General features: G+C 45.8%; 1 protein-coding gene across 1 annotated transcript in view; it reads left to right on the top strand.

Moving 5' to 3' along the window:
- RRP1B (ribosomal RNA processing 1B) overlaps window positions 1-12,772 on the top strand; it is a 35,419-nt gene that overhangs the window by 10,930 nt on the left and 11,717 nt on the right. Inside the window, exons 3-8 of the mRNA XM_025380447.1 lie at window positions 1,936-1,993; window positions 3,481-3,566; window positions 4,557-4,618; window positions 4,958-5,087; window positions 6,168-6,232; window positions 6,653-6,834. Coding sequence (XP_025236232.1) covers window positions 1,936-1,993; window positions 3,481-3,566; window positions 4,557-4,618; window positions 4,958-5,087; window positions 6,168-6,232; window positions 6,653-6,834 — 583 coding nt within the window. The remainder of the gene's footprint in view (window positions 1-1,935; window positions 1,994-3,480; window positions 3,567-4,556; window positions 4,619-4,957; window positions 5,088-6,167; window positions 6,233-6,652; window positions 6,835-12,772) is intronic.

Raw genomic sequence — 12,772 nt, 5'->3', positions numbered from 1 at the left:
CGGAGAGCAGGCGGTAGGCGCTCCGCAAAAGCCTCCCTGTTAAAGCCGAGTGTGCCTGCACAGTCATCCAAACATGCAGCAGGCTCGGTCTCTCTCTGCAGGGCCTGCTGAGCCCACCACCAAAGCCAACACTAAAGAAGTGACTTTCACTTTTTAAAAACTTTGTTCTGACCCATGAACGTAGATCGGATCTGCCTCTGTAGAGGTAGAGGAAGCTTGTCCACCCGCGGGCCACATGTGGCCCAGGATGGCTTTGAATGCAGCCCCACACAAATTCGTAAACTTTCTTAGGACCTTGTGAGATTTTTTTTTAAGCTCATCACTATCATTAGTGTTAGTGTGTTCTGTGTGTGGCCCAAGACAGTTCTTCCAGCGTGGCTCAGGGGAGGCAAAAGACTGGACACCCCTGAAGTAGAAGAACCAGCCTTGAGGAGAAGTGCTTGCAGGTCTCTGATGCAGAGGACAAGTCCTCAGGGCGAGATTTTACTTTTCTGGGTTTTAACGTGCAGCCTTGCCATTTCTCCCATGCTGTGTAATAACTTGTTTTAATTTATTTTTATTTTACTGAACATATTTTGAGTAGGAGCAGGGCAAAATATTTCTATATTACATTCAAAAGTAACAACCAACAGCTTTAGTGGAGGAAGAAAACCAACGGACAGGAACCTCATTCTCCCACAAAGGAGAACAGACCGGGTGCCGTGTGAGTGAGAGCGACGAGGAGTGTGCTTTTCTCACGAAACCTCAGGAACAGGGGGCATCTCCCCAGAGTGAGCCTGCTGCACCTCAGCAGCGCATGCGTTTCCAGGGACCCCTTCACCCAGGACAGAGCCCAGAAGGCTGGGTTTACCTTCACATTCCACCTTGTCTCTGACCAGGCCGGGGGAGGCCTTTCCCGTGGTGTGCAGTGAGCATCCCAGCATCTAACCTCTGTGGGGTCTGCCCTGCTGTCTGTGTGTTTCACAGGATTTCTGGGATTATGGTGAAGTGGTTTTTTTGTTTGTTTTTGTTTTTGTTTTTTTTGACAGTCTCACTCTGTTGCCCAGGCTGACGTGCAGTGGTACAATCATGGCTCACTACAGCCCCAGCCTCCCTATTGCTCAGCTGATCCTCCTGCCTCAGCCACCCGAGTAGCTGGGAGTACAGGTGCACGCCTCCATGCCTGGCTAATTTTTGTATTTTTTTGTAGAGACTGGATCTCATTGTGTTGCCTAGGCTGGCATTGAACTCCTGGACTCGAGCGATCCTCCTGCCTTGGCCTGCCAAAGTGCTCGGGCTCCCATTACAGGCATGAGCTGCCATGCCCAGCTTAGATGTGGGTTTTTTGGTTGTTGTTGTTTTGAGACAGAGTCTCGCTCTGTGGCCCAGGCTGGAGTGCAATGGCACGATCTTGGCTCACTGTCTACCTCCGAGTTCAAGCAATTCTGTCCCAGCCTCCCGAGTAGCTGGAACTAGAGGCACACGCCAGCATGCCTGGCTAATTTTTGAAGTTTTAGTAGAGCTGTGGAGGTGCCATGTTGGTCAGGCTGGTCTTGAACTCCTGACCTCAGGTGATCCACCTGCCTTGGCCTCCCAAAGTACTGGGATCACAGGCGTGAGCCACCGCACATGGCCAGATATAGTTATAAAGCCAAGAACTGATAACTAAATTATTTCATTTCTAGTTCATTTGAACTGATAACTAGAGATGCTTTTTTAAACATGTAGCTTAACACAGTTCTTGCAGACATACTAAGTTAGCATGACAGTCCATCAGCATTGGAAATCACACATTTGATAAAATTCAGATATTCGGATACGTACTTCTTAGTGGAAGTGACAAGAGGCAGAGACCTTCCCGCCAGCAGAAGTGGGAGAAGGAAGCAGGCCGCGGCACGAGCATCTCATGTTGGCCCAGGATAACCCCCATTTTTCTCCCCAACCCCGCCTCTGCAGGAAGAGCTCGCCAACACCATCGCACAGCTAGTCCACGCTGTTAACAACTCAGCAGCTCGTGAGTCCTGTTATTTCTTCTTCTTCCTTCCAAGTTTTCCGACTGCTAGTTTAATGGGAACCTTGTGCCGGTATTATGTAGATGTCAGTGGACAAGCCGTTCCTGTTTTTAAAAGCTGTGATAAACTTAGTCATTGACTTGGTGAGAGGGCGAAGTGTCTTGGGGAGAATCGATTTGACATCTCAGAGATTTCAGAAAATGCTTCTAGAAATAACAATCCTCCAGAATCTTCAAATTCTGAGTTACTTTAACTTGCAGCCTGGAGAGCCAGATGCAGGGTCCATGGTGACCTCTGGATGCCAGGTTCATCTTCCCCAAGAACAGAGCCGTCACTGGTAATAAATAAATACACAGAAGACACCACTCCTGGTGTCTCAACCAAAGAGAAAAGAAATGAGTTAGGGTGCTTCTGTGTCAGGCATTGATTGCTTACAAAGGAAGAAAAAAGAAGCAGACTTTGTTTGTTCTGCTTAACGCTCTTCGGAAAACCATCCTAATGATTTCAACAACCCCTAGTGGTGCTCTGAATATTAACTGACTCACATTGAACAAAATTCTACATATGATGTATAATAGATTTGCACAGATGAAAAAAGAATTATGCAAAAAGAAATAAAACCAAAAACTCAACAAAAATTGTTTTTGAATAAAAAAGTGCCAGTTTTGTGGGTCAGAAGAGAAAAATTGAGTGCTTTGTGCTGTAGCTCACCCAGACGACACCTCTCATCAGACAAAAATATGAGTTTCTATATGGATTACGTAAGTGTCAGAATTAATGGTTTTGGACTGATTGTTAGGTACCAATGCAGTCGGAAGAGTGACTAGAAGTAGAACAAGGAATGTTTTTATTTTGAAAGGAACGTGGCTTTGCAGTGGATAAAGGAAAAATGCTCCAGAGAACATTCAAATCTAACATTACAAGGTTGCCAGCCCTTCCTATTATTCTGTTTTTATTTAAATGCAAAAGATCAAGGCCAGGCACGGTGGCTCATGCCTGTAATCCCAGCACTTTGGGAGGCCGAGGTGGATGGATCACCTGAGGTCAGGAGTTTGAGACCAGCCTGGCCAACATGGTTAAACCCCGTCTTTACTAAAAATACGAAGATTAGCCAGGTGTGGTGGTGCTCACCTGTAATCCCAGCTACTCGGGAGGCTGAGGCAGGAGAATCACTTGAACCCAGGAGGCAGAGGTTGCAGTGAGCTGAGATCTCGCCATTGCACTCCAGCCTGGGCCACAGAGTGGGACCCTGTCTCAAAAATTAAAAAATGAAAAAGTAAAAGATCTACACAGTCCACGTGATGTTTAAAAATAAATGTAAAAGAAATGATTGAGTATTTTTAATTATCAAACATTTTCTAGCTGCCCAAGAATTACTGAGAAAAGTGAATAATAAATAATGCTAGTTTGTTCCTCTTCATTATTTTCTTGCTATATGTTAATATGTTGATGTGGAAGCCAAGTATTTAGAGCCTTTTGTTCACTGCAGAACACCTGTTCATTCAGACCTTTTGGCAAACCATGAATCGAGAATGGAAAGGAATAGACAGGCTGCGCCTGGACAAATACTATATGGTAAGATCTGCCACAGTTACTTCAAAAACTCCGGGGAAGGGCCGGGCGCGGTGGCTCAAGCCTGTAATCCCAGCACTTTGGGAGGCTGAGACGGGCAGATCACAAGGTCAGGAGATCGAGACCATCCTGGCTAACATGGTGAAACCTCGTCTCTACTAAAAAATACAAAAAACTAGCCGGGCGAGGTGGCAGGCGCCTGTAGTCCCAGCTACTCGGGAGGCTGAGGCAGGAGAATGGCGTGAACCCGGGAGGCGGAGCTTGCAGTGAGCTGAGATCCGGTCACTGCACTCCAGCCTGGGCGACAGAGCGAGACTCCGTCTCAAAAAAAAAAAAAAAAAAAAAAAAACTCTGGGGAAGAAAAGAATGTCCTTTATCTTAAAAGCAATGGAAAGGTTTATGTGTGAAGGAAAACACGCCACAGGCTTAGTGTGAAGGAAGAATTTGAATGTGTCCTGGAAAGCTTCTCTGTTTTAGCTTTTGCAGCTCTTAAGGATGAGTTTGGGGAGCGTTAGTGAATATGTTGGGTATTTTTTGAGATAGAGTCTCTCTCGCTCTGTTCCCCAGGCTGGAGTGCAGTGGCGCGATCTCAGCTCACTGCGACCTCCACCTCCTGGGTTCCGGTGATTCTCATGCCTCGGCCTCCTGAGTAGCTGGGACTACAGACGCCCACCACCACGCCCGGCTAATTTTTCTATTTTTAGTAGAGATGAGGGTTTGCCATGTTGGCCAGGGTGGTCTTGAACTCCTGGCCTCAAATGATCTGCCCACCTCAGCCTCCCAAAATGCTGGGATTACAGGCGTGAGCCACTGCTCCTGGCTCTGAATATGTTTTTTGATCTAGAAGTTAAATATGAGTGTTGTGAATATTTTTTTACTTTTGGGAACCAGGCCATACCAATTTCATTGGTCCCCTCATTCTGCTGAGCGGATAAATATTTCTTACCTTTCCTTTTTTTTTTTTTTTTTTTTACAAAAATTGCCTAACTTTAGCTGATTCGTCTGGTCCTGAGGCAGTCCTTTGAAGTCTTGAAGCGAAACGGCTGGGAAGAAAGGTCAGTAAACTATTCGAGTTAGCATCCGGTAGCCTTAAAACTTAAAAGGTAGTAGAGTGTCTGTCAAGTTTTCTGAACTTGTAGAAAACCATGAGAAGCTCGATGCATTGTTACCTACAGAGAATTGAAATCCAGTAGAAGGCATAAAATAGTTAAGTATATATGACAATTAACATTTTATACTGATTTAAGTGATTGCTTTTTTCCTTGTAAAATGATTTCAGTCTTGCATTGATTGCTATGCTATGTAGGTACCAGACCGAGTATTTTTGTTTCTCTTTGGGAAGTGAGAAGTGTTGGCGTACTGTCATTAACAGAAGCATGTGTTTGGTTCTTTAGCCGAATCAAGGTTTTCTTGGATGTCCTGATGAAGGAGATCCTGTGTCCTGAGAGTCAGTCTCCTAATGGAGTGAGATTCCACTTCATTGATATTTACCTGGATGAACTCTCCAAAGTTGGGGGGAAGGAGGTAAGCAGCTGCCGACAGGCTGCCCATGGGGTGAGAGGGCCACCAGTGTTTGCAGTAGTTGCCAGTGAATTGCTGTGGGGTGGCACTTCGCATGACCAGCGACTGTAGCAGTGTGAATTGCTTCAGTCCTGTCTGGGAATGTGTCCTAAGCAGCTGGTGGGGCGGGATTTGTGCACTGAGGATGTACATGACAGTCTTACCTGTAAAATAGAATTGAAAGCAAGCTACAGACTCCAATGAAGAACTCACTAACACAGGGGAGTGCTCAGGATCTAGGGAGCTTATAAAGCTGTAGGAAAAGCTATGCAAATGGTAGACATTTTTAAGGTATATACTCATAAAGAAACAAAAGGCTGGAAAGGAAACATACATTTTTTAGTATGCAAATGATTCTCTGGATGTGGGAATATGCACAGATTTTGCTTTTCTTTCACAGATGTTTTGCAGGGAACAGGTATTTTTTTTTAGTTAAAAGAAAATATGTTATATTCAAAACAATAATTCTTTTGTCTCACACGTGGAGGCACTGTCCCTGTGACCCCTCTTGTAGAGGAAGTGTACATATGTCCTATATCAGGTTTGTCCAGCCCGCCGCCTGAGAGCTGCATGGGGCCCAGGGCAGCTTTGAATGTGGCCCAACACAAATTCATAAACTTTCTTAACATATTATGAGATTTTTTTCTTTTTTTTTTTCCATTTTATTTTATTTTTAGCTCATCAGCTATTGTTAGTGTTTGTGTATTTTATGTGTGGCCCAGGACAATTCTTCCAGCGTGGCTCGGGGAAGTCACAGGATTGGGCACCCTTGTTCTGTATGTTGGGCGGATAGGATCGTGCATGTTGGGCTAGGTGCCTTTCTCCAGCCACTGCACTGAGATACCAAGTAGCTGGAGGGCGGCCTCGATCTTCAGCCTGGCTCCCAGCTTCTGTGACGTTCCCTAGGGGCGCCTTGGGGCTGTGTGAGACAGGCATTGCTTGGTCTAACTCTGCCTTTGTCAAAGATGTGAATGGTCCCTTTTTCAAGGACATGTCAAGAAGGGCAAGGCTGTTTCTCAATTTTTCCCTTTTTCTAAATTACAGCTTTTAGCAGATCAGAATCTCAAGTTTATCGATCCATTCTGCAAGATCGCTGCGAAGACTAAGGAGTAAGTGATCCCCATGTTGGTTCCCACTGCTCCGTGGCACTTGGTCCCCACTGCTCCGGGCACTTGCTTATGGGGAGTTGCTTGCTGTCATGCATCCTGGCGCCGGGTACCCAGGACAGTGCTTCACAGCAGAGAGCAGCTGGAGAAGGCAGCCGAAGCTTTGAGCAGTGATTTGGCTCTTCTAGCTTCAGTATTTGACTCACTCATTCCAGGAATGCCCTCCCACGCCCAAAGATCTGACTGCTGGGCGTCCCATGCCTGTCGGGTGGCACTTAGGCAGTTCCTCGCAGATGCTTGCTGGCCCGTAGGGGCCACTCCAGACCACAGCCATGTGTGCAGGGCTTCCCTCTGCGCTCCTGAAGCCAGAAGGCCAGGCCGTTCGTTCTAATCTCATGCTCTCCGCTGTGCTTCTACCCTCAGCCACACCCTGGTGCAGACCATAGCTCGGGGCGTCTTCGAAGCTATCGTAGATCAGTCTCCTTTTGTGCCTGAGGAGACGATGGAGGAACAGAAGACAAAAGTGGGCGATGGTGACCTCTCTGCTGAGGAGATACCTGAAAATGAGGTGTCCATGAGAAGAGCTGTCAGTAAAAAGAAGACAGGTAGGAGGATGTTCTTGGTCAGTCTAGCTTTCTTTCTGGTAAAATCCTCTCAAACAGTTCTTAATATATTTGTTGGCATCTTACTGAATGCAACCTAGAGTTGATGACTCTGCCTCAGCCCTTCCCAAGAGAAGCAGCAGAGGTGGGTTCATTGTGCCTGCGGGGTGCCTAGCGGGGCTATAGGGAGACCTGAGACCTGTCCCATGTGGCATATGCACATTTCTGTACCTCCCAGGATCTCAGGACTGTCCTCAAGGATTTTACATTGTCACTGCTAGTGCTTTCTGGTGCTTTTTGTTTGCTTTGTTGTTTTGTTTGACGTATTTCAACACCTTAGCGTGGCCTCATTCCTACGGGTTACTCGAGGGACGTATGCTTGTTTCTGTGGCTGTCCTTCCTCAACTCACGACTTCCTTCAAGGTTCTTTTTCTTGGGATGTTTACATGCCCACTGTGGACTGGCATCGTTCTTACTACTGTTTTGTGTCTGCAGACTTAAGGTAGAATATGCTTTTGAAGTTGCAGACCCATCCAAACTCTCAGTGCTTTATCTGAATGCACAAAATGAGGGGAATGGTTAGGTCACAGTTTACCTGCTTTTGAAGTGTTATATAACCATTTGAAAGCAAAGTTCCTAAAAACTAAGGACCAAAGGAATATTAATATACATATATATGTATTTTTTAAAGCGCAGCACCAACTTTATGGAGAAGGAGCCTGATTTGTTGTTTGGGTTTTCTTTAATTATTATGGCTATATAATAGTTGTGCATCAGATTTGTTTTTAAACGTTTATTTTTGTGCTTTTATTTTTTTTTCATAAAAGGTTATTTTATTTATTTTGATAATTTAGGGGGAACAGGTGGTTTGGGTTACATGGATAAGTTCTTTAGTGGTGATTTCTGAGATTTTGGTACACCCGTCACCCGAGCAGTGTACACTGTACCCAATGTGTAGTCTTTTATCCCTCACCCGCCTCCCACCCTTTCCTCTGGGTCCCCAAAGCTCATTGTATCATTCTTCAGCCTTTGCATCCTCATAGCTTAGCTCCCACTTTTAAGTGAGAACATAAAATGTTCTGGTTTTCCATTCCTGAGTTACTTCACTTAGAATAATGGTCTCCAACTCTATCCAGGTTGCTGTGGATACCATTATTTCATTCCTTTTTATGGCTGAGTAGTATTCCACGGTATATATACCACATTTTCTTTATCCACTCACTGATCAATGGACATTCAGGCTGGTTCCATGTTTTCACAGCTGTGGATTGTGCTGCTATAAACATGCGTGTGCAAGTGTCTTTTTCATATAGTGACTTCTTTTCCTCTGGGTAGATACCCGGCAGTGGGATTGCTGGATCAATGATAGATTTACCTTTAGTTCTTTAAGGAATCTCCATACTGTTTTCCATAGTGGCTGTACTAGTTTGCATTCCCACCAGCAGTGTAAAAGTCTTCCCTTTTCACCACATCTGTGCCAACATCTTGTTTTTTTGTTTGTTTGTTTGTTTTTTTGAGACTGAGTTTTGCTTCTTGTTGCCCAGGCTGGAGTGCAGTGGTGCCATCTCAGCTCACTGCAACCTCCACCTCCCAGGTTCAAGCGATTCTCCTGCCTCAGCCTCCTAAGTAACTGGGATTACAGACGCCTGCCACCAGGCCCAGCTAATTTTTTGCATTTTAGTAGAGATGGGTTTCACAATGTTGGCCAGGCTGGTCTCAAACTCCTGACCTCAGGTGATACACCCACCTCTGCCTCCCAAAGTGCAGGGATTACAGGCATGAGCCACCATGCCTAGCCACCAACATCTATTATTTTTTGATTTTTTAAATTATGGCCATTCTTGCTGGAGTGAGGTGGTATCTCATTATGGTTTTCATTTGCATTTCCATATGTCTGTTGACCATTTGTATATCTTCTTTTGAGAATTGTCTGTTTATGTCCTTAGCCCACTTTTTGATGGGATTTTTTTTTCTTACTGATTTGTTTGAGTTCCTTGTAGATTCTGGATATTAATCCTTTGTTGGCTGCATAATTGGCAAATATTTTCTCCCATTCTGTTTTATTCTGCTGATTATTTCTTTTGCTGTGCAGAAGATTTTTAATTTAATTAGGTCCCATCTATTTTTGTTTTCATTGCATTTGCTTTTGGATTTTTCTTTTTGGAGACAGAGTCTCACTCTGTTGCCCAGGCTGGAGTGCAGTGGCGCGATCTCGGCTCACTGCAAGCTCCGCCTCCTGGGTTCACGCCATTCTCCTGCCTCAGCCTCCCAAGTAGCTGGGACTACAGGCGCCCGCCACCACGCCCGGCTAATTTTTTGTATTTTTTAGTAGAGACGGGGTTTCACTGTGTTAACCAGGATGGTCTCAAACTCCTGACCTTGTGATCCGCCCGCCTCAGCCTCTCAAAGTGCTGGGATTACAGGCATGAGGCACTGCGCCCGGCCGAGCTGATTTTTCTGTAAGGTGAGAGATGAGGATCCAGTTTCATTCTTCTACACGTGGCTTCACAATTATCCCAGCACCATTTTTGAATAGGGTGTCCTTTCCTTACGCTTTGTGTTTGTTTGCTTGGTTGAAGATCGATTGAGTGTAAGTATTTGGGTTTATTTCTGGGTTCTCCTGTTCCATTGGTCTATGTGCCTGTTTTTATACCAGTACCAATACCATGCCATTATGGTGACTATAGCTTTATTTTTTTTTTTTTTTTTTTTTTTGAGACGGAGTCTCGCTCTGTCGCCCAGGCTGGAGTGCAGTGGCGCGATCTCGGCTCACTGCAAGCTCCACCTCCCGGGTTCACGCCATTCTCCCGCCTCAGCCTCCGAGTAGCTGGGACTACAGGCGCCCGCCACCACGCCTGGCTAGTTTTTTGTATTTTTTTTAGTAGAGACGGGGTTTCACCATGTTAGCCAGGATGGTCTCGATCTCCTGACCTCGTGATCCACCCGCCTCGGCCTCCCAAAGTGCTGGGATTACAGGCTTGAGCCACCGCGCCCGGCCGACTATAGCTTTATGGTGTAGTTTGAAATTGGGTATTCTGATGTCTCTGGGTTTTTTGGGGGTTTTTGTTTTTTGGGGTTTTTTTTGCAGGGCGGGGACAGTCTTGCTGTGTGAGCCAGGCTGGAGTGCAATGGTGCAATCTCAGCTCACTGCAGCCTCTGCCTCCCATGTTCAAGCGATTCTCATGCCCCAACCTCCCTAGTAGCTGGAATTATAGGTGGGCGCCACCACACCTGGCTAATATGTCTTTGTATTTTTAGTAGAGATAGGGTTTCACCATGCTGACCAGGCTGATCTCGAACTCCTGACCTCAAGTGATCCACCAGCCTCAGCCTCCCAAAGTGCTGGGATTACAGGCGTGAGCCACCACTCCCAGCCTCCAGATTTATTATTTTTGCTTAGTCTTGCTTTGGCTATGCAGGCTCTTTTTTGATTCCACATGAATTTTAGGATTGTTTTTTCTAGTTCTGTGAAGAATGATGATGATGTTTTTATGGGAATTGCATTGAATCTGTAGATTGCTTTTGCCAGTATGGTCGTTTTCACAATATTGATTCTACCCATCCGTGAGCATGGGATGTGATTCTGTGTTTCCATTAGTTTGTGTCATCAGTGACTTCTTTCAGCGGTGTTTTGTAGTTTTCCTGTAGAGATCTTCTGCATCCTTGGTTAGTTATATTCCTAAGGTTTTTGAGGTTTTGTTGTTTGTTTTGTTTTTTGTTGTCGTTGTTTTGGTGGGGGGTTTTTTGCAGCTGTTGTAGAAGGGATTGAGTTTGGCCGGGCGCGGTGGCTCATGCCTGTAATCCCAGCACTTTGGGAGGCCAAGACGGGCGGATCACGAGGTCAGGAGATTGAGACCATCCTGGCTAACACGGTGAAACCCCGTCTCTACTAAAAAATACAAAAAACTAGCCGGGCGAGGTGGCGGGCGCCTGTAGTCCCAGCTACTCGGGAGGCTGAGGAAGGAGAATGGCATGAACCCGGGAGGCGGAGCTTGCAGTGAGCCGAGATCGCACCACTACACTCCAGCCTGGGCGACAGAGTGAGACTCCGTCTCAAAAAAAAAAAAAAGAAAAAAAAGAAGGGATTGAGTTCTTGATATGATTCTCAGCTTGGTCGTTGTTGGTGTATAGCAGTGCTACTGATTCGTGTACATTGATTTTGTATCCTGAAACTTTGCTGAATTCATTTACCAGTTCTAGGAGCTTTTCGGATGAGTCTTTAGGGTTTTCTAGGTATATGATCATATCATTGGCAAACACCGACTTTGACTTCCTCGTTACCAGTTTGGATGCCATTTATTTATTTCTTTTGCGTGATTGCTCTGGCTAGGACTGTTTGTGCTTTTTAAAAATCTGGAAGAATAAACCAAAATGTTTTATTTATTTATTTAGAGACAGGGTTGGCCAGGTGCAGTGGCTCAGGCCTGTAATCCCAGCACTTTGGGAAGCCCAGGCAGTTGGATAACTTGAGGTCAGGAGTTCAAGACCAGCCTGGCCAACATGGTGAAACCAAGTCTCTACCAAAAAGTACAAAAATTAGCCAGGTGGCCGGGCGCGGTGGCTCAAGCCTGTAATCCCAGCACTTTGGGAGGCCGAGACGGGCGGATCACGAGGTCAGGAGACCGAGACCATCCTGGCTAACACAGTGAAACCCCGTCTCTACTAAAAAATACAAAAAAAAAACTAGCCGGGCGAGGTGGCGGGCGCCTGTAGTACCAGCTACTCGGGAGGCTGAGGCAGGAGAATGGCGTAAACCTGGGAGGCGGAGCTTGCAGTGAACTGAGATCCGGCCACTGCACTCCAGCCTGGGCGACAGAGCGAGACTCCGTCTCCAAAAAAAAAAATTAGCCAGGTATGGTAGCGTGTGCCTGTAGTTCCAGCTACTTGGGAGGCTGAGGCGGGAGAATCACTTGAACCCAGGAAGCAGAGGCTGAAGTGAGCTGAGATCGTGCCACTGCACTCTAGCCTGGGCAACCAAGCAAAACCCTGTCTCAAAAAATAAATAAATAAACAGATAGCTAGATAGACAGAATAAAGAATCTATTTTTTTTTCTTTTTAATTTTTAGACCTGGTCAACAGGAAGTAATTTCAGGAAGTAAATTTATTTATTTATTTATTTATTTATTTATTTTAATTTTTTTTTTTTTTTGAGACGGAGTTTCGTTCTTGTCGCCCAGGCTGGAGTGCAATGGCGCAATCTCGGCTCACTGAAACCTCCGCCTCCCGGGTTCAAGCGATTCTCCTGCCTCAGCCTCCCGAGTAGCTGGGATTACAGACATGCACCACCATACCATGCCCGGCAAAATTTGTATCTCCCTGTTGGTCAGGCTGGTCTCGAACTCCCGACCTCAGATATTCCACCCGCCTGGGCTTCCCAAAGTGTTGGGATTACAAGCGTGAGCCACTGTGCCCAGCCAAGAATCTTTAAAAGAAAGAAAAAATACTCTGGCCAGGCATGGTGGCTCACACCCATAATCCCAGCACTTTAGGAGCCTGAGGTGGGAGGATCGCTTGAACCTAGGAGTTGGAGACCAGCTTGGGCAACATAACAAGACTCTGACTCTATAAAAATTTTACAATTAGCCAAGCATGGTGGCACATACCTGTGGTCTCAGCTACTCAGAAGGCTGAGCTGGGAGGATCAGTTGAACCTGGGAGGTTGAGGCTGCCGTGAATCATGATCATGTCACTGCACTGCATCCTGGGCAACAGAGCTACCAGCGCCCCTGTCTCAAAAAAGAAAGAATAAAAGAAATAGTCTAGTCTGGGTGTGGGGGCTCATGCCTATAATCCTAGTACTTTGGAAGGCCAAGATGGGAAGATCACTTGAGCCCAGGAATTTGAGACCAGCTTGGGCCACATAATGAGACCCCCATCTCTAAAACAAAACAATAAAAAAAGAAATAGTCTGATTTTAAGTTTGGTGTAGATAACAGAGTT

This window comes from Theropithecus gelada, chromosome 3, assembly GCF_003255815.1.
Source record: "Theropithecus gelada isolate Dixy chromosome 3, Tgel_1.0, whole genome shotgun sequence".
Lineage (NCBI taxonomy): Eukaryota > Metazoa > Chordata > Mammalia > Primates > Cercopithecidae > Theropithecus > Theropithecus gelada.
Note: the sequence above shows the minus strand (reverse complement) of the source record. Positions and strands in the feature narration are given on the sequence as shown.